This window comes from Euprymna scolopes, chromosome 5, assembly GCF_053919585.1.
Source record: "Euprymna scolopes isolate OS-2025 chromosome 5, ASM5391958v1, whole genome shotgun sequence".
Taxonomy (NCBI): Eukaryota; Metazoa; Mollusca; class Cephalopoda; order Sepiida; family Sepiolidae; genus Euprymna; species Euprymna scolopes.
The window spans coordinates 165,231,698-165,251,697 of NC_136486.1; the positions used below are offsets into that span (position 1 = coordinate 165,231,698).

The 20,000-nt window shown below is 28.9% G+C and overlaps 1 protein-coding gene and 1 long non-coding RNA gene across 24 annotated transcripts in view; one reads left to right on the top strand and one right to left on the bottom strand.

Annotated features, from left to right (window-relative positions):
- The window catches only part of LOC145277107 (uncharacterized), a 314,963-nt gene extending 311,895 nt beyond the window's left edge, over positions 1-3,068 (bottom strand). Inside the window, exon 1 of the long non-coding RNA XR_013868113.1 lies at positions 2,893-3,068. This is a non-coding gene — a long non-coding RNA (uncharacterized LOC145277107). The remainder of the gene's footprint in view (positions 1-2,892) is intronic.
- Positions 3,069-4,299: 1,231 nt separating this feature from the next.
- LOC145277031 (one cut domain family member 2-like) overlaps positions 4,300-20,000 on the top strand; it is a 590,906-nt gene continuing 575,205 nt past the window's right edge. For 2 of the 23 annotated variants that reach the window (XM_080128644.1, XM_080128642.1), the window contains exon 1: positions 4,334-5,682. In XM_080128644.1, coding sequence (XP_079984770.1) covers positions 5,559-5,682 — 124 coding nt within the window. In that variant the 5' untranslated portion in view covers positions 4,334-5,558. Of the gene's footprint in view, positions 5,683-20,000 lie in introns of all 23 variants that reach the window. The other 21 variants (XM_080128653.1, XM_080128655.1, XR_013868089.1 and 18 more) reach the window with 20 other exon arrangements.

Sequence of the window (20,000 nt, forward strand, 5' to 3'; positions counted from 1 at the left end):
ACTCTTGGGTGTGGCACAGGGGCTTTTTAGAGCTAATAAAAACACTCCATTTGGGGGACTATTTTACCATATTTGTCCAAAAATTTCTGTGTATGTCTATTTAGCAGTTTTGCATGGTGCTGAACTTAAATTTAAATATGTTAATGCCTTGGGGACTTTTGGGGCTAAATGGGGTGGGTGGGTAAATGATGGACTTAGTCATTTCGTTTTTTGCATGGTGCAGAAGTGTAGAACTGAAATTTATATATGTTAAGGCCTAAAACTGCACCGTTTGTTCATTTTCACCAGGATTTGACGTCCCCTGGGTACTTTTGGGGCTAAATGGGGGAGGGGGGGCAAATGCTGAACTTAGTCATTTATTTTATGCATAATTCACTGTGCACTCACAGTGGACAATGTATGCTTCTGCTTCACTTATTAATCTTTAAAACTATATAAAATAAACTTATTTAATTTTTATATTTTTTATCATTCGTGGGAAAACTATTTAAGTCATTTAATCACCTGCAATCAATGCATCAACTGTGTGTGTGTGTGTGTGTGTGTGTGTGTGTGTGTGTGTGTGTGTGTGAGTGAGTGAGTGAGAGAGAGAGAGAGAGAGAGAGAGAGAGAGAGAGAAATTAATACCGGTCGAACTTTCCGATTTCATATTTCGCGGTTAAGACTGAATGAGAATTTTCTATTTAACCACGGCCACCGTGATTTAACCCAGTTTGGGTGTGAATTAATTATTTAATAACTAAAGTATATCGTAGGCAAAATAATTAAATTGAAATCTTAAAATAAAACAAATAAAATAGAAAATAGAAGGCTTCCGACAACGCCCCTAGGTACAGCCAATATAAAATAATAAATATGGATATGTCCCCGCCCCGACCCCCAACCCCGATATTGCGTTTTAAAGAAAAAAAAAAAAAAAGTGATGCACGCCACTCGCCACAGTCGCCAAAAAGAATACTTTTAGACATGCAAAATTTTCTTCGGACTACTGTCGCCGTAGATATTTTTTTTATTATTTTTTGGTCGATGTGTCTCGGGCGTATTTGTTAATTTACGGGAATGCTTTTTATAAAATATTTTTTCTTTTGTATTTTTAAAAATATGAATGTTGACTATTTTGTTGTTGTCGTCCGTTGACATTTTTCCACGTACTTCAACCCAGCTTGAGTTGTTTACGATTGGTTTGAAACAAACGATTGGTTTGAAACAAACGATCACTCGGAAACTCGACACTCGATCATGACTAGCGCGACACAGCAAACACACACACACACACACACACACACACACACACACACACACACACATATACTCTTTAGGTAAAATGCGAACATTAAATAATAAAAATGACAACACCTACTTAAAAAATATAGTTAATTAATAATTATCTTAAAAAGAAAAAAAATTGCCACGTTATAGTTTGTTAACAAGATTCACTTTTACTTATGCAAAATACGGACTGTGCTGATGCTGAAATAATAATATTTAGAAGTCTATTCTTAACTTGATGAGTGGAGGTGGAGGGGCGTTTTTAACTATTCTATACTTTCACCTAACAATAAACAAAAGATACCGTCAAAATTGAATTTAATTTGAAAATTCATTCTAAAAAAAATAGGATAGTCCGTTATTCTATATAAGTACGGAATCATTACAAAAAATTATTACAAATAAAATGAAAGTTCAATGTTTTGAAGTAAATGTTTCCCTTTCCGATGGCTAGAACCACGTTAAAACACAGGTTCCTCGAAAATTGCCGGAAGTAAGCGATGTTAAGCTTGCTATGTAAATAGATCGTGGTGAGAATTTAAGAATGCCAGGTGTTGGATGAAAAACCTGACCCTCGTAGCTTCTAACAACAAAGTTTTGATGATACTAAACTTCATCTTTTGTCATCATCGCGACGGCCAATGAAGGAGAAATCCTGGGTTTGTACACATAGATTCGAAAAGTTGTCAAAAAACAAATATATAACAAATAAATGTTATCGAAGGCAAGATACGTTACTTTTCTACCTAATTGGATATTTTTTTGTGTGTTTTTATTTAATGTAACATGTTTATTCAGCTCGAAAAACGTACAGTGTTTACCGATGTCTTGGAAAATTAAAAATGGCGCCGAACTCTCTGCTGTAAGTTTGGGAAAATGGGTTAAAAATTAAAAATATACAAAATACTGTTAGAAATTCGCTAAATATATGCTACCGTGACATAGGCTGATATATATATTCTATGGGTTTTTAACAGTATTTTGTAGATTTTTTATTTTTAACTCATTTTCCCAAACTTACCGTGTTCAGCAGAGAGTTTGGCGCCATTTTAAATTTTCCAATACACCGGCAAACTATGTTTTTCGAGCTGAATAAACATGTTACTTTAAATAAAAACAAAAAAATTATCCAGTTAGGTAGAAAAGTAACTTATCTTGCCTTTGATAACATTTACTTGTTATATATTTGTTTTTGTTTTTTGTTTTTTGTTTTGACAACTTTTTCGAATCTATGTGTATAGTAATACAAACGCGAAATCTTTCTAGACTAAAGTAGTTTTTTTTTATTTTTTCCAATTCCAAAATACCCCTTTTTTTACTAGCTGGATTTCTTCCTATTAAAACACGACTGTGTCAAACTCTGCTCTCGTGGAGAGGCAAGTAAATAGAAACACCAACAAACATTCCTGGGTCATTTGTTGTGATCTGCGTCTACCAGACACTGATCGTCAACGACTGATTGAGAAAAACTATTGCAATTTAACAAAATAACAATTTTAAGCTTTTCTTTCTTTTTTCTTTTTTTTTCCAAATAATATTAATATTTAAGTTAAGAAAAGTGAACGAAACAAAAAATTAAAAACCAAAATAAACAACAGTAATAATAAATTTCAACGGCTTTACCTCCAGTTTTGAAATCACGCGTCGCAATAAATCTACAAGTTTTAAAAGAGGCGCTCTAAAATAAACATGCCATTTAAAGTGACGGGTTTTCTTCTAAAAACAAAAACTCTTGCTGACACTTGTCCATTAAAAGATATTCCAGGACTCAAAATCCCCGACGAACTTGTGCAAGGAGATGAGTAAAACTAGAAGCAGAAAAAAAGGGAGCGAATAAAAGAAACGGGGGTGTGAAGGAAGGGGTCCCTAAAATATTCTTTCATTGATGATATTTATAATCGATCAGTCTTTTTTTTTTCTTCGATTTGCGGATGATCGATATTTTTCAATGGAAAGAAAGATTAGAGGGAAGAAGAGGCAAGGTTGATAATAGTTGAAATAGTTATCTACAACAGCAAAAAAAGCCAAATAGCATGCGATACTACTTCGACAACGAATATCAATAATAATGTCTATATTTATATATGGGAGAACGTATTTAATGATTATTTTATTTTTACTCGTAAACTGCCCAAGTGTACATCAATTGAATATAGAAATAAAATAAATCAATCGAGAGATGGAGAGAAAGGAGAAGAAAAACATCTTTACGGTTTAAATAAGCTTTACAATATAATAAGTGTTTGTCTTTCAGAATTTTTTAGATTTATATTGATATTCCAACTGGAATTGTTTTGTTCATAACATTTCGGCAGATTTAGTCTTCAACCTTTTTCGGCAGTATCTTTTCGAAGAACCTTTTATTTGATCTATTGTGATAAAGCGTTGCTTAAGTTAACAATCACTTATGGGTGGTGTGCCGGTGTGGTGAGGTTCAAACTATGCTATACCAATAGAACTTTAACGTGTGCACTCGGTTATTGCTGATGGGATTAGGAAAATCTACAAAGGGTTCAGTTCGAAATTACAAATGGATAACCGAGTTCGACAGAAAAATATCAAGTCCGACAAGATGCATCGGAACAACGTTGGAATTACAACGGTTAAAACGTCGTGATCAAGATAAGAATAATATAAGCCAAGATATAATTCAAATTTCTGAATTTATTCCCAGATAAAATAATGAAAGAATATTACTAAAAAATATCCATGTTTAAATCACACAAAAATCTATACAAATGTAATTTTAAAATATTAACATGAAAAGAAATAATAATAATAATAATAATAATAATAATAATAATAATAATAATAATACATAACCTTCGATTTAATTTTGAGTTTATCAATGACTTATGATAAACTAAAAAAATTAAATCGCCGATTACGTAATAAACACGTGCGTGGTGGTTTTTGTTTGTTTGTTTGTTTGTTTGCAGTTTTGTTTTTAAATAACTCATTTTGGTGAAGTGTATATTTTGTAGTAGCTTTGTTTGACAACAGCGCGGCACGTGGCCAAATAAGAAGAATGAAATGGATTTCCGATGTACTGTGCGCGGTGCGGTGCGGTCGGTGCGCGTGTCAAATAGTCGTTGCTATTGTCAACAAAGGCAAGAGGAACGTTTTAAATAATCGTTTATGTGTAAAATACATTCTGATAAAAAAATATGTTTAAAAAATGAACAAATATCTTCCAAGTTTTTAATTATCGTCACCAAAAGGAAGTCACTTTTTTTTAAATCAAGATTTGTAACTTGCGTACATAGGAAAATAGTAATAATAATAATAAAAAAAAAAAAACACTCATCGAACCCGCTGCCGCCATGTTTTGTCTAAAGAAGGCGGAGTGAGATTTAGGTAGGAGGAGAAGGAGGAGTGATGTCACTAACGTGGTAGGAGGAGGAGGTCCAACGAGGGGTCGCTTAGCACGCGGAAAAATAACGCGATGTGTTATGGTTGGAGAAAATGAGAACCAAAAAAAAATGAAGGGATGGAAACTAAAAAAATAAAAAAATAAATCGTGCATATAAACCAATAAATAAAAGCTAGAAACAATCGAAGACCTCGAAATTCCTTCGGTTTTCGTTAAACATTACGGGTGCAAATTTTGTTTAGTGCGTGCAAATGATTCATTGAATGAGGCCGCTTACGATTGAGATGATCCGAACAAAGTGATGAAGTGAAAGCAGTCGAAAAGTCAAGTTGTGGCCGAGAAGGAAAAGAAAGCAGACTAAGTTTATTGAGTTTTGTATATAAAAAAAAATCAAAGAAAAAAGTGGGGGAAAAAAATCAAAGTATAGATTATAAAATTTAGAGAAACAGAAAGACAAGTAAAAAAAAAAAAAAGAAACTTTTAAAAGTTAAAAATTTAAATTTAATTTTGTTAGTTAAAACGAAAAATGACGAATTTAAAATTAAAAATAATATTGAATTTAAAAACATGAATTTTAATCATTTAAATAGAGTAAAACAAGAAACTTAACTCAGAACAGAAATAACTTTTTGTTTTTAACTTCAAGCTATCATGCATAAAAATTTTAAACCATTTTGACGAAAAACGAAATTAATTATCAATTTATATTTATTTTTATTTAATTACGTAATTTCCGATTATTTCATATTGTTCTTATCTTCCACGATTCCTGATAAATTTCGTAATAAGGAAACTAAAAGATAATTGGTGTTTTTCTCAATCGAGTTGAGTTAGTTATAGCCAATGGGGCGGAAGCTGTGTTTATAATACGGCCATACATAATAAATAGGTACTTGGCATGGGTTAATAGCAAAACATGGAGCGCTTCCATCGTGCCGGCCGGAACGAACTAGCTTGCAACAGCTGGGCAAATTTATTAGCAGCCGAAGACAAAATGGAAATGTTTTACATGGCAAGAGAAGCTGTAGTCAAATATATGGGTTTGTGATTTGCATTTTTATTTACTTTATATGAATTTTTTAAAATGTTATTAATCAATGTCTTGTTCATCTTTGTACTTTGAAAAGTTTATGTAAATGTGGTCGTTCTTCGTAATCTTTACAAGTGCGTGTTTTTATCATTTTCATTCTTTTAATTAAATAGAAATAGTTTTAAAACATTTTTTTTGTTTATTATTGTTTTTTTTTTACCCTTTTTAATTTAAATTCTCAATATTCTGCTTCCTCTAAAATCAATATCTATACTGTTTTTTTTTTGTTGTTTTTTAATATTACAAGTTTTAAATATCTTTTGATATATATATATATATGTACATAATTTGTTAAAAAGTTGCATTTAGTTTATTGATTTTAGTTTATTTTGTATTGTTTTAAAGTAAATCATTTTCGTTCTGCTTGTGTTTATTTTTGTAGTAGTAGTAGTAGTAGTAGTAGTAATAATAATAATAATAATAATAATAATAATAATAATAATTTTGCTCGTAATTCTGGGAATATATTTTCTCTAAAGTTCACAGTGTCTAAAATAGAAATGAGATATTATAGAAATGAAGAACTAACTTTTGTGACGCCAGTTAAATTTGTGTTCTTGTTAAAGTTAAAGAGCAATACATAATTCTCACGCTTACTATTACGTGAAAAAGAAAAAGTGAAAAAAAAAATCATAAAAAAAGTTATTATGTGAATTTGATCATTAGATTACATTGACGTTTAAAATTTAATTGTAATGTTTCTTTTAAACAACTTTTTATCAGCTTCCTGGTAGTTAAAAGACAGTTTTAACAGAATCGAACGTCGTTTACTGAAAAACAGGCAAAAATTACCGTGCGCAATTGTTGCGATATTTGCTTTATTTAAGCGTTTTTTTTGTTTCTTTTTTTTTATTATCTTTAGTTGTCTATCCGGCGTTGCCCGGGAGTCGTTTTACTTTCTCGTTTCACTTTACCCTTTATTTGAAAAATTGCTTCCTTTCTTTCTTTTTTTTTTTTATCAAATTAGTATTTACAAATAATAGGATTTTGAAAATTTAATTTAATTATCACGGTATCGTCTGATAATTAAATTGTTACATAACTCGCAATTATTAACTAATTTCATTAAACGAAATAATGATGGAAACAACGTTACAGTAATATTGTTTTGGGACCTTGAGTTTACTTTCGGCAGCTTCATAACTCTCGTTTCCCTTATTTCATTCTTTAACTCTTACATTCCATGAGCGATGTTTCTGACAAAAGGGAAAGAATTGCTGTTTTATGAGATGGAATATATCTAGGTTACACTGACTTCTAAAACTTGATTTTTTTTCATGTATTAAAGAATTTTAAACCAAAAATTACTTTCTATTCGACATATATAAATTTTTTTTTGCAAAATAATTTCAAATGTCAATAATAGTCACAAAACGATTCATTATTTTGTTTTCAACTATTTTTTTTTTACAACATTGCATTGTTTATTAAAACAGATCAATTAATATTAAGGGCAAAAATAATAATGTATAAGTTACAGGCGAGAAACACATACAACACGAGAAGTCATACAATTTTATTAACATAAATATTAATAATCGGTGATAATGCTACATTAATTTTTCCGTTATCACATTGATTGAAATTGATCTGTTGAATGGGAACGGTTACTTTAAACCACTTCATAAAAAAAAGCCGACAAACCTCAGAAGATTGACAAGTTCTACAATTTCAATAACGCATCCACATGGGCTGCCATAGTGATGAGCACGTGACAAAATATAATTCAAAATCAAAATAACTTATTAATTCTGATTCTTATATTTATCGATGAATTCGATCCGTTGAATTGAAAAACAAACTTGAAGAAGGACGGTGGTTATATCGGCCGAAATGTTCTGAACATAAAAACCAAGATGAGTATCATAGTCCGAATAAATCCTAAATATTGAACTGAGAAAAACAAACAAAACAAAAAATTGCATACATTAAAACGCAAAAGTAATAAAATAAAAACTTTTTACTTATATTCAAATTTACTTTCCAAAGTTTTTTCTCCAATCAATGTTTAAATTATGTCAACTTCGTTAGAATATCTAAAGTGTTTAGACGTAAAATAAAAATGAAATTATTGTAATTTATTTATTTATTTGCTTTTTATTATATATTTTTACTGTGACGTAACATGAAGATGAAGAAATATCTTTATAGTCACAATTACCTCCATATGAGGGCAAAGTCAAAAACAAGGTCGTTTTTTTAATGTGGGGTAAGCCTAGTTGTCCAAAAGTGGAGACTCTGGGTTGAGATAAAAATAAAATTGCCAAAGTTTAGAAGTATATCTCTTTCATTGACCGCAGATAGAATAGAAAAGGTGTCGCAGCCAAAAGAAACACAATATTTAGTAAACTTATGATTAGAAGTTTATTCCCGTTGACGAGATTCATCGAAACAAACTTTCTTTTAGGATTTAAGTTACTTTTATCACACTTTTTGCTACACATACATTTCTCAAATAAAAAAAAAAATAATCCATTTATGATTGTACAAAGAAATTTAAAATAAGATATATTAGCGTCTAAAACATGGGTAACGATTAGAGTTGTTGGTTTCCGAGTTCATCTACCCTTTCTGGTTAGAAATGATATATATGATATTATGATTGGTATTAAATTTGAAATTGCCGTTTAAAACCAAAACATAGTTGGTAGGGACATTTAAAACCGGAACTTGTTTAATAGGGACATTTAAAACCAGAACTTGTTTAATAGGGACATTTAAAACCAGAACTGGTTTAATAGGAACATTTAAAACCAGAACTTGTTTAATAGGAACATTTAAAACCAGAACTTGTTTAATAGGGACATTTAAAACTAGAACTTGTTTAATAGAGATATTTAAAACAAAAACGTGTTTAATAGGGGCATTTAAAACTAGAACTTGTTTAATAGAGATATTTAAAACAAAAACGTGTTTAATAGGGGTATTTAAAACTAGAACTTGTTTAATAGAGATATTTAAAACAAAAACGTGTTTAATAGGGGCATTTGACACAAAATCTCATCCATTTCGATTAGTTTTTTTTTTTTTTACATATGTTGTCACATTGTGTTTGCATTTTTTGTCTTGAAATAAAATTGCTAGATTTTTTTATACAAGAAATATTTTTACCTTATTTTCTTTAAATATTATTATCAAACAGTAAAACAGCTTTTTTTACGCAAAAAATAACTTTTAAGATTCTTTGTAGACAACGAAAAAAAAGTTTTTCATTTGTCATTTCAAGAGGTTAAAACATAACTAGTCGATAATTTAATAAGTGATAGTCTTCTGTCGGCTAAAGGTTCGATTCTTACTATAGGCGATAATAATTAAGACTAAAACAAATTAATAAAAACTTCCGCACAGATGAGAAGATTTCCGAGTTTTTAAGGATTCACTTGAAGAAGTTCAGAGATTACATCGGCCGAAACGTGAATACAGTGACCCATATAATAGTATTCAAAATAAAGGAACAAAAAGTCGTCGAAATATAAACAATGATAAAAAAGTTTAAAAAGTTCAAATTTATGGATTTTAGAAGAAAAATACAATTTTATTTCAGACCAAGCAATCAATTTTTAGGAAAACTGTAGTAGAGTTAACAGGGCTAAAAATAAAGTTCCGTACTTCGTCATCTGATTTATATATATATATATATATATATATATATATATATATATATATATATATATATTGTGTGTATCTCAACGTACTAAAAAAAAATAAACGGTAAGATTGACAACGTCTTGAAATTTGGAATATAGACTTGTTGTCATTTATTTGTATATGCTCGGTCGTTACATCGTGCTTCATAAATTAAAGGACTAGTATAAATAAAAGGTGAAATATTATTGAATAAGCATATTTTCGCATAAATATATACAATAAATTTAACAAATTTACCGAATTTCTATTACTAACGATAACGTTATTGTTCAATTGTGTACTGTACACTCTTTAACCCTTATCCTTGAGTGGCCTCTAGGCCTTTATATGTATTGATGCGTTTGTAAAAAAAAAAAACAAAGAAAAACGTGTGTGTGTAACATAATTTTAAAATAAATATTAACAATCATTTTTACATCTAAAGACGCTAGTGTGTCATGCTTATGCAATCACCGGCGTAGGAAGTGATAATTACTGCTGGCCGAGAGATTCGAACCCAGTCACAAAGTCATCCACAGCTCCATTTTATAACATTCTACCCCAAAGCTCCCAGAAATCTGAAAATCAGAAGAAACGTTGCAATTGCGTTTTCTTTTAGTTACGCTATTTTTTGCTGTCAAGAATTGAACATTTTAACATGTTTAAAGAAATAAACGGTAAGATTGTCAACATCTTGAAATTTGGAATATAGGCGTTCATCATTTATTTGTATATGCTCTGTAGTTTATATGGAGTTTCATAAATTAAAGGATTGGCATTAATAAAAGGCAAAATGTTATAAAATAAACATATTTCAACATTAATATTATACATATATCAGATGACCTGGACAAGTCCTTCTGATTAATGTTTGCCAGTTTTAAAATATTCAAACAGACTTGTCTGTTTTTCAGAATAACAGAATATTTTAAAACTTGTCTGTTTCTCAGAATAACAGAATATTTTAAAACTGGTAAACATTAATCAGGAGTGACTTTTCTATGGCATTAGTATATATCAGATCAAATCAGCTGACGAAGAAGGTTAACAAAGAAGTACGGAACTTGATTTTAACCGTTAACAATATAAAGAAAGAGAGGAAACAAATATACAACAGATTAAATTTTCTTGCGTTTGGTAAAAGTTATTTGTTATATGTGTGTTTTTGTTTTCACCTTTATTTGCGATTTTAACGAAAACCAAATGAAATCGATGAGATTTTTAACTGTCTCTATTTCACAACTGAGACTTAAAACTTTTATTTTAACCTATTTCTAAAGAGATAATAGTTATTATTATTATTATTATTATTATTATTATTATTATTATCATCATCATTATTATTATCATTATTAGATTATTATCATTATTATTATTATTATTAGATTATTATTATTATTATCATTATTATATTACTACTACTACTACTACTACTACTACAATTATTATTACAATGTTATGCATGGTTATATTGATATTATTGTATGTTATTTTATTCTATAATTGTATTTATTGTTTGTATCAATTTTCTTATTGCGTAACCTGAAACTGAAGTTGACGTTCAAGTTTTTTGTTCTCCCATTTTTTGATGAACGTTAGATGGTGCCAAAAACGAAGTAAAAATTAATCATGATTTTTTTTTCTTTTCTTTTTTAAATAATAATAATAATAATAATAATAATAATAATAATAATAATCACTGCTGCTGTTGAATTACTCCCCCCCCCATAAAAACACTTATGTAAACTTTTAAAGAAATTTATTATTTATAAAATAAAGATAACTTCTAAAGTTCCACCTCGCTATAAAAAATATCAGATAAGCAAACAAACCTAAAAAAAAAAAAAAAAAACATCACTTTAACAAAAGTTAAAAGTAGCGAATTTCAATTTTACTCAGAATTTTATTTGAACGGGGTTTGTTTCTCGAAATTTTGACTAATAATAATTATTTTCTATATTAATTTTAAAAAGGTTTTAATATATGTTTCTATGACCATATCTCTCTCTCTCTCTCTCTCTCTCTCTCTCTCTATATATATATATATATATATATATATATATATATATATATATATATATATATATATACTAATTATACCTCATAGCTGCAGACCGGATGCACTTATAACTCAAAAATTAAACTGTATAGATTTACTTACCTCCCCACGAAGGTATAGTTAGATACAAGATTGGGTTTTAATGTAGAGAAAATCCATCTCACCCCCACCCCCGCAAAAAAAAGAGCAATCTGGATTAGAACAGGACTAAAATATTGCCTTAGTCTAGATGTTCCCTCGTTCACTAATCGCGGAAAGAATAGATTAAGTGTAATTAGAACAGATACTACGCTTTATTCTTCTCCAAAAGGCCAAAGAAACTGCTATATATGAACTTCTACTCTAAAAATGAATCGTCGGGATTTTCTCATATTTCTCCCTTATTACTGGTTTGGCTGAGAGTAACTCTTTCCGAGTGCAAATAAATTGGTATTCCAATATTTATTTGCAGCAAACAAATACTTATACACGATGGTTCTAATTGGGTTACCTAAAATTAACTCAAAAGAAAAGGGAGTTCGTTTTATAAAAATGATTTACAAAAAAAGTTATTTTAAAAATCAACAATTGAACTCTGATCTCAGAATTAAAAAGAAGTGCAGAGCTTACATAAGTTTGGAGACATGTCTTAGCCTTTATATTGTGACCATTCTAATGTTATTATTGCCCAGGCGGCCATGTTCGTAGGCCTTAACCCATCATTTAGGAGAGGAATGATCGGTTTGTCGCCAGAGGCATCGTCACTGGAGAATGCTGACGGGTTTAATTATGGCGATTTTATATTTGTCCCGAGAGCCCTTTTGGAGAGGAATTTCCTACTATAAACTTGACCTCATGTTGCATCACGCCTTGGGGTGGGGGTGGGGATAAATCCATTAATGATGACACCCCAAAGTAGGAGGGGGAGGGGGTAAGTTAAACATCGGAGCTGTTGTAAGGCAGGCATGTTCCTGCATATTTGTTCTTCACTCCTTGCTCGCGTGAGTTTTCGAAATTAAATCCCATAACATATATATATTCTAAAACTATATTACTCGGGGCATTTAGATAAGTATGTCTTATCTGGATCAAAAGGAGGCATAATAATACCACGGGGTCCGCGTTTGCACGAGACACACCCATCAAAACGAAAAACATTAAAAGTTGCCTATTCCGAATTTGCATAGGAGTGCAGAGAGCTCCTTATTAGTTTCAGGGAAACGTCAGGTGTGCCTCGATGAAATTAAAGACTATAAATTTATCGGAAATGATTGACATAAAGGTCTAAGGTCACTACATTCCACCAAATTGATAATGAGTGCACGTTTTACCCCACCTTGAAGTCCAATATTGTAAAAAAATAAAAAAATTAAAAAATTAAAAATAAATAAATAATAATAATAATAATAATAATAATAATAATAATAATAACAACAATAATAATAATAATCATCTTTCTAAGCTTCACCACTTATTTTTTGGTGGCTAAAAAGTTTAGGCTCTGAAGATGTCAGTAATAACTAATAATACGTTAAAAATATACAAAAGTAATACGTTAGAAAATGTTTAGTAATAATCTAAACAAACAACGAAAATGACAACAAAAAGTAAACACACTTACCGATGTATGTGGTTCTTAGTTTGATTCGGGGGTCACTCGTGTGTAGGTCAGTTGTTAGAACAACGGTCGAAAGATTTGAGGTAAACTTGATCAGCGCTAAACTTGGCGACGCTTCTTCTCGCAACCACTTTTAAACTTGGGGACATATTGATTTTAAAACCAAGTAAAAAGAAAAAATCTCTTCGATCGACAATCGAGTTTTATTTATAAAATAAATAAACGACATGAAACACGTGTATAATAAAATAATAACAAAACAATTTTTTTTTTTTAAAGCGAAGAAAGCACTCGAAAGCAGTGCAATTGCAATACATTTCGCGCAATTCTAAGAACCTAAATGACACAATGATCGAATTATTTAATTCATAAATATTTCATTGACACCATTTTTTTTTTCGAATAAAAAATGACGTTTAACTTGTTATCTTTTCGAAATGATTCTTACGATTAAGTCTTAATTTAAATCACAAAAGATGCACGAGTTCCGACTCTTTACAAAAGCAAAATGTGACACAAGGTCGTTTTTTTTTTATATGAGGAATATGCAGATCCTACCAATAGGAGCACTCTGGAGAGAACAAAAATAAATATTGCCGAAGTTCGGTCGTGGACAGAACAGATACTACACTTTTATTTTAACCTGAAGAATGGGTCGCTATTTTCTTGTCTCATCAGGAAAGCAAAATGTGACACAAGGTCGTTTTTATTTTTTCATGTGAGTGAAAAGTAAGAACCTCAAAAGAGCTACTTTGGATGTGGGCAAACATTAACATTGCCTCAGTCTATAACGATTTCTCCTTCATTGACTAAGAACAGATACTACACTTTGATCCTCGTACCAATTTTTGAAAAAAATAATTTGGAATTCAGTTCGATGAATGAAAAATAGAATAATTTCTTGTGAAACATAAAAATTTGTTGTCAGTTGATCTTTAGCCAGACTGACCAAACTTACGATGTACAAACATGACGATTTAATTATTGTTGAAATAAAGTAATTTAAAAACACACACACACACACACACACACACACACACACACACACACACACACACACACACACACACACACACACACACAACAAAAAACAAAACGATGTTTACGAAATAAACATTTATTTTGAGTCAAGTTTGTAATGTACAATAAACTTATCGACCGAGTGGAAATAGAAATACCCCGTTGATGAGGACTACATTTCGACTGATGTTATGCTATCCAGCCGCCTTCGATAATGCTTTTCTCATATTTAAATATTTAAAGTATTGTTGAGCATTTGTGTGCGTTGGTGTTTATTTAAATCCGATGAACAGTTCAGAAATCAAATGTAAGAAATGCCAACGGACAAAAATGATCGCCAAACAATCCGATTTAAATACAAGGAAAATATAACCGTAGGTGAAGAAGGCTGAACGGCACATCGGTCAAAACGCAGTAACGTTGGCTGCGACAATGTCTGACGGATAACAATGAGAATTAAAAAGTCAAAACAAAACAACAAAAACTGAACAAACATAAAATTGACGTCGGTTATAAACAGGAAAATAAATAAAAAGACTAATCGTAAATGTTGTTGCTGGTAAAAATAAATAAATAAATAAATAAATAATAATAATAATAATAATAATAATAATAATAAGAAGAAGAAGAAGAAGAAGAAGAAGAAGAAGATCAAATTATCTAGCATTTACTGTTGTTTTACCAAAATGCAAATGAGTTTTCATTCACCTGAATAAAAATAGTAAACGAATACAAAAGTTGATCAATTAAAAAAAAGTTAAGATCAAAGTTTGAATTTCAAACATTTCGTTTGAACTGTAAAATTGTAAAAATTAAAAATAAATAAAATCAACTTGAAATATTTAACAGGTTCTCTCTCTCTCTCTCTCTCTCTCTCTCTCTCTCTCTCGCAAAATTAACTTTCAAAGATAAAATTAACTTAAAAAAAATTAATTATTTTGTTTGAAGTTGTAAAATGTTGCGCGCTTTTTTGTTTGTTTTGTTTTTGTTTTTTGCGCACCCTGGAAGAAAACAAAAAGACTGATTACGTTTAAATATAAACCGCGAAACGCAGTTTGCTTTGTTGACGGCGAAAAATAACGCAAACTTTCGTTCTCTTCTTTTGTCTCTAGAAATATATTTTACTTACTTGAAATAAAGAATATAGAAAGAAAACTAAACAAAAATATATAACAAACACGCACAAAAAACAAACAAAAAAGAAAACAAAACTAAAGCGATTATAAAAAAACAAAAAATAAAAAAAAAAAACAACAACAACAAAAAATGCGTGCAGACGCGATTTCACATGTGATTAAAAAGAGAGGTATGGTCGAATAATTGTGAACCCCACCCTAAAACGAAATAAAACAAAACAAAAAGCGGTACAAATGTTTATTTACAAAACGTATGTGTGAGTTGGGGAGGTTGGGGTCAAACAAAATTATCTCCTAAAGTGAATTTAAATGCAAACAAACGGGCCAAAACAATCGCACATGTGCGCGTTTCCACAGGTGTAAACATTAGCTTTTGTGTAAACTGGTGACTATTGTTGTATCTATTGTATAATTGACATTGCTTAAACTTTCCACAAGTGTCAGTATTCACCCTTTGTTTGGAAATTTAAAACTTACCGACGTTACATTAACTAAAATAAAAATAAATAAAAATAAGTATTTCTCCCATTATTTCGTCAACGCGCGTAGGTATACTAATAGCATGACATTCATTTGGTGTGACGAAGGATATTAGCTGTTATTTTTCTCTCGACCGTACGGTTTCTTTGTGAAATTAAAGAGAAAAAATATAACAAAATCGTTTTATGCAAAACTTATATTTTGCGACGATTAACTTTTGTTTGTAAAGATCAAATAAAATCAAGATATATATATATATATATATATATATATATATATATATATATATATATATATATATATATATATCTTTATATATATATATATATATCTTTATATATATATATATATATCTTTATATATATATATACATATATCTTTATATATATATATATATATATATACATATATCTTTATATATATATACATATATCTTTATATATATATATATCTTTATATATATATATATCTTTATATATATATATCTTTATATATATATCTTTATATATATATCTTTATATATATATATATATCTTTATATATATATCTTTATATACATATATATATCTTTATATATATATATATCTTTATATATATATATCTTTATATATATATATATCTTTATATATATATATATCTTTATATATATATATCTTTATATATATATATATCTTTATATATATATATATCTTTATATATATATATATACACACACACACACACACACACACACACACACAAGTGTCTATATAAAAAATGTTAAAAACATTTTTTGGTTAATCAGAACAGACGACTCGAAGTTCACAGCAAACAGTATCAAATATAAAAATCGCATTATACTTAATTATTTGTAGAATATAATAAATAAAATATTGTTTTACTGTTTTAACTTGTTTTTAGTATTATAAAAAAATATTACTTTGTGAAATATTTATTATTGATATATTTTTTAGAAAAATAAATTAGTTTTTTATCTGACACTGTTTGCTTCGGACTTTGAGTCGCTTGTTTTTATGCCTTACTCATATTTTTTTTTTTTTTTTACTTATTTACAAAAAGAAATCATTTAATAAAAGCAAAAATAAATACATCTTAAACCTAAACTTTAGAAAATAAATAAAGACATTTTAGGCATACAAAATTTTTTTTTAAAGAAACATGATGAATTTTGTAATTTTGCCATTGTTTTTAAAGAATAATAAACACATAATTTAAAAATAAATAAATAAACAAAAAGAAAACGCAGAAGAACAACAAAACTCTAAAACATCAGTGGACTAATATTTCGTTTGGTTTTATTGAGACTGAAGAGGACAGAAGTATTGTTCGAAAATTTTGTGCTCTTAAAAAAAAACGTTTTCGTTTTTTTCGAAAGATTTTTGTATTCCTACACGTCAACAAATAGGAAACAAATACAGAAAAGATATAAACAATTACATATTTTTCGTATTGACTTTTTATCTATATATCTATCGATTTTATTATTATACCAATCTTATAAATGAATTAATAATAAAGATTTACTAAAAAGCATTTCAAAAAGCCCCGACATAAAAGTCACTAATTTATTGCTACGTAATTAGTAATAGATTACATTTATTACTATCAACTATTATTACTGATAAAATTCTAATTTAATTATTGATTTAGAATCATTAAGAATATCTAGCTTATTATTTGTATTATATATTATTTTATTCTGTTTTTTTTTCCTTTGTTCATTTGTCACTTTTTCTTTATCAAAACACATTTCTTCATTTATTTTCTCAGTCATTCATCAAAACACGGAATAGTCCACCGTGCGTCACTACTTCTACTGCATAAACGAACGCGATTCCCCCTCCCCTCCATACACACAAAATGCACCGTGTTAGTGCAAAAGACAGAGATATTCACCGTTTAGTGTGTGTATATATATATATATATATATATATATATATATATATATATATATATATATATATATATATATATATATATATATATATATGATAAATTTCGACTTATTGTTGGGTAATGAGAATGAGTTTAGTTTATACCCGATCTAACAGTACTCGATACTAAAATAATTAATGATAAAAGCTGGTATATATTTCTGGATTGCTTGATCTGCATTGACAGCCGAGGCTTCGGTCTGTGCGACCTCCTCAGGGCCAATATATCATTGAACCCTGACCGAAAACTCCACTTATCGATGTAAGCTAAATAACCAATATATATATATATATATATATATATATATATATATATATATATATATATATATATATATATATATATTCATTCCCTAATGTAGTAGTGTACCGATCGAGGTTTAATTCCTTATTTTTCCTTCCGTCCGTTCATACTACGGTATATTCCATATAAATGAATTATCCGCATGAGGCGCTGATGATGCGGCTTCTTGCTCCTGGCTCATACAATAAAAACTGAAAGTATAATAGATAAATATATTTAAGATAAATTTAAATTTACTTAATAATTAATTTAGAAATAATTAGTTGTTTTTTTTTGTTTGTTTAATTACTACTTTGTTTAGTCTTCTTTTACTCGACTATTTTTAAATTTGTGAAAAAATAATTTAGATAAAAAATAATTTAGATAAAAAATAATTTAGATAAAAAATAATTTAGATAACAGCACAGTGCACTACACACCATAACTAAAAAGTAAATAAAATAAACTCGAACGCTTAAATAAGTGTTAAATGAATTCCTTCAACTTCATTATATTATTTTTTATTATTTCTTTTTTTTTTACTTGTAAATTATTTAGGTTGAACCTCGAATAATTACGCACTGGATTTCATTGTACTTTATCTTTCATTGAAACCGGGTCGATTATTATTAGCCTAGTATTAAAATGATTAAAAAAAAAAACGAACACATAACTATAAAATAATAACTTTAAAATTATATGTTCTTATTTCTAACACAAGATTATTCTTTTTTTTCTCTCTCTGTTCCGATTTAAAACGACAAGAGACTAATAAACAAACTTCACACATACACGAAATTTATAAAAGATAAATAATGCATTGTTTCCATAAATTTGTTACATTCTTTAATTTTATTAATAATATTTATTCCATATTTATTTTTACTGTTTTCGTCTGTATGGTTATTATAAAAAAAAAATGCAGACGGCTAGGTTGGCCAGGTGTCCGTATTTTCCTACATTTTTTTTTTTTTGACAAGTGATGAAATTTCACGATGAAAATTTTCTATTATATTTTATAATATTACTTGTTAGGAAATATTAAAACGAAACAAAAAAAAAAAAATAAAAAAATAAAAACAAATGCAAGATTGACAACAAATTAAATACACGTGCACTACGATTTATTGATGCATTTTTTTTTTGTGCGTATCCTGTACACGAGTATTCGCACACGACAAAATAAAGCATTATAAATTAATTGTATTTAAAAAATAATGCAAACAGATGAATTATTTAAATAAAATTTCCATGGTTTCCGTTTGCTTTTTTTGTTTTTTTAATATTATTTTAAAACAAAAGATCGTTTTTTTCTTTCAAAAAAAAAAAAAAAAAGAAAGAAACTCAAAAAATCTTTCCTTTTTCTATTTTTCTTCGACCTTTCAATCAAAAAACTTGTTTGAAATTTTAAATAAATTGAAGTTATATTTAACTTAAATTCAAGGCGTTTCCAAAAAAAAAAATGTTTTTTTTCTTATACTGTTTATCATCTTATATGAAATAGTCCGAAAGAGAATATGCGTTTTAGGAGAAATAACCAAGCCGAATGTCCTCGGATTAATTCCACGAGTAAACAAAATAAATTAATAAGTATTAATATAATTACTGAAAAATTTTTATAAAATGAATCCAAACTTTTTGATACGAATTTATCCCAAACTATTTAAAAGGAATTTAATCCTCTCTCAACCTCCTAATAAGACGCACTTTACGCGTGCTGCTGTAACACAAATTTTCTTTGTAATAATATCGCGTATACATTGTGGTGGGCGCACTTGTCTTTTCTCTCAGTCTCTGACTCTCTCTCTTTCTCTCTCTCTCTCTCTCTTTCTCTCTCTCTCTAACTAGAACGAGAGCTCAAACTCCTGTCAGAAGAAACATGATTCATTTCGCATATTTGTTTGCTCAACGCACAACCATACCTTAACTGACCGCACATTAAATACATGGCCACCCGTAAATAACATTTTTTAGTGCCCCCTCCCTATGTACGCGTGCACTACAACATTTTGGACACACGCACACGCATAGACGGGCTTTCACGACCAAAACCGAAATACTTAAATTCAACGTGGCCATGCTTTGTTGAGACATGGTACATTGGTACAGACGGAAGAAAATCAAGTAGAAGA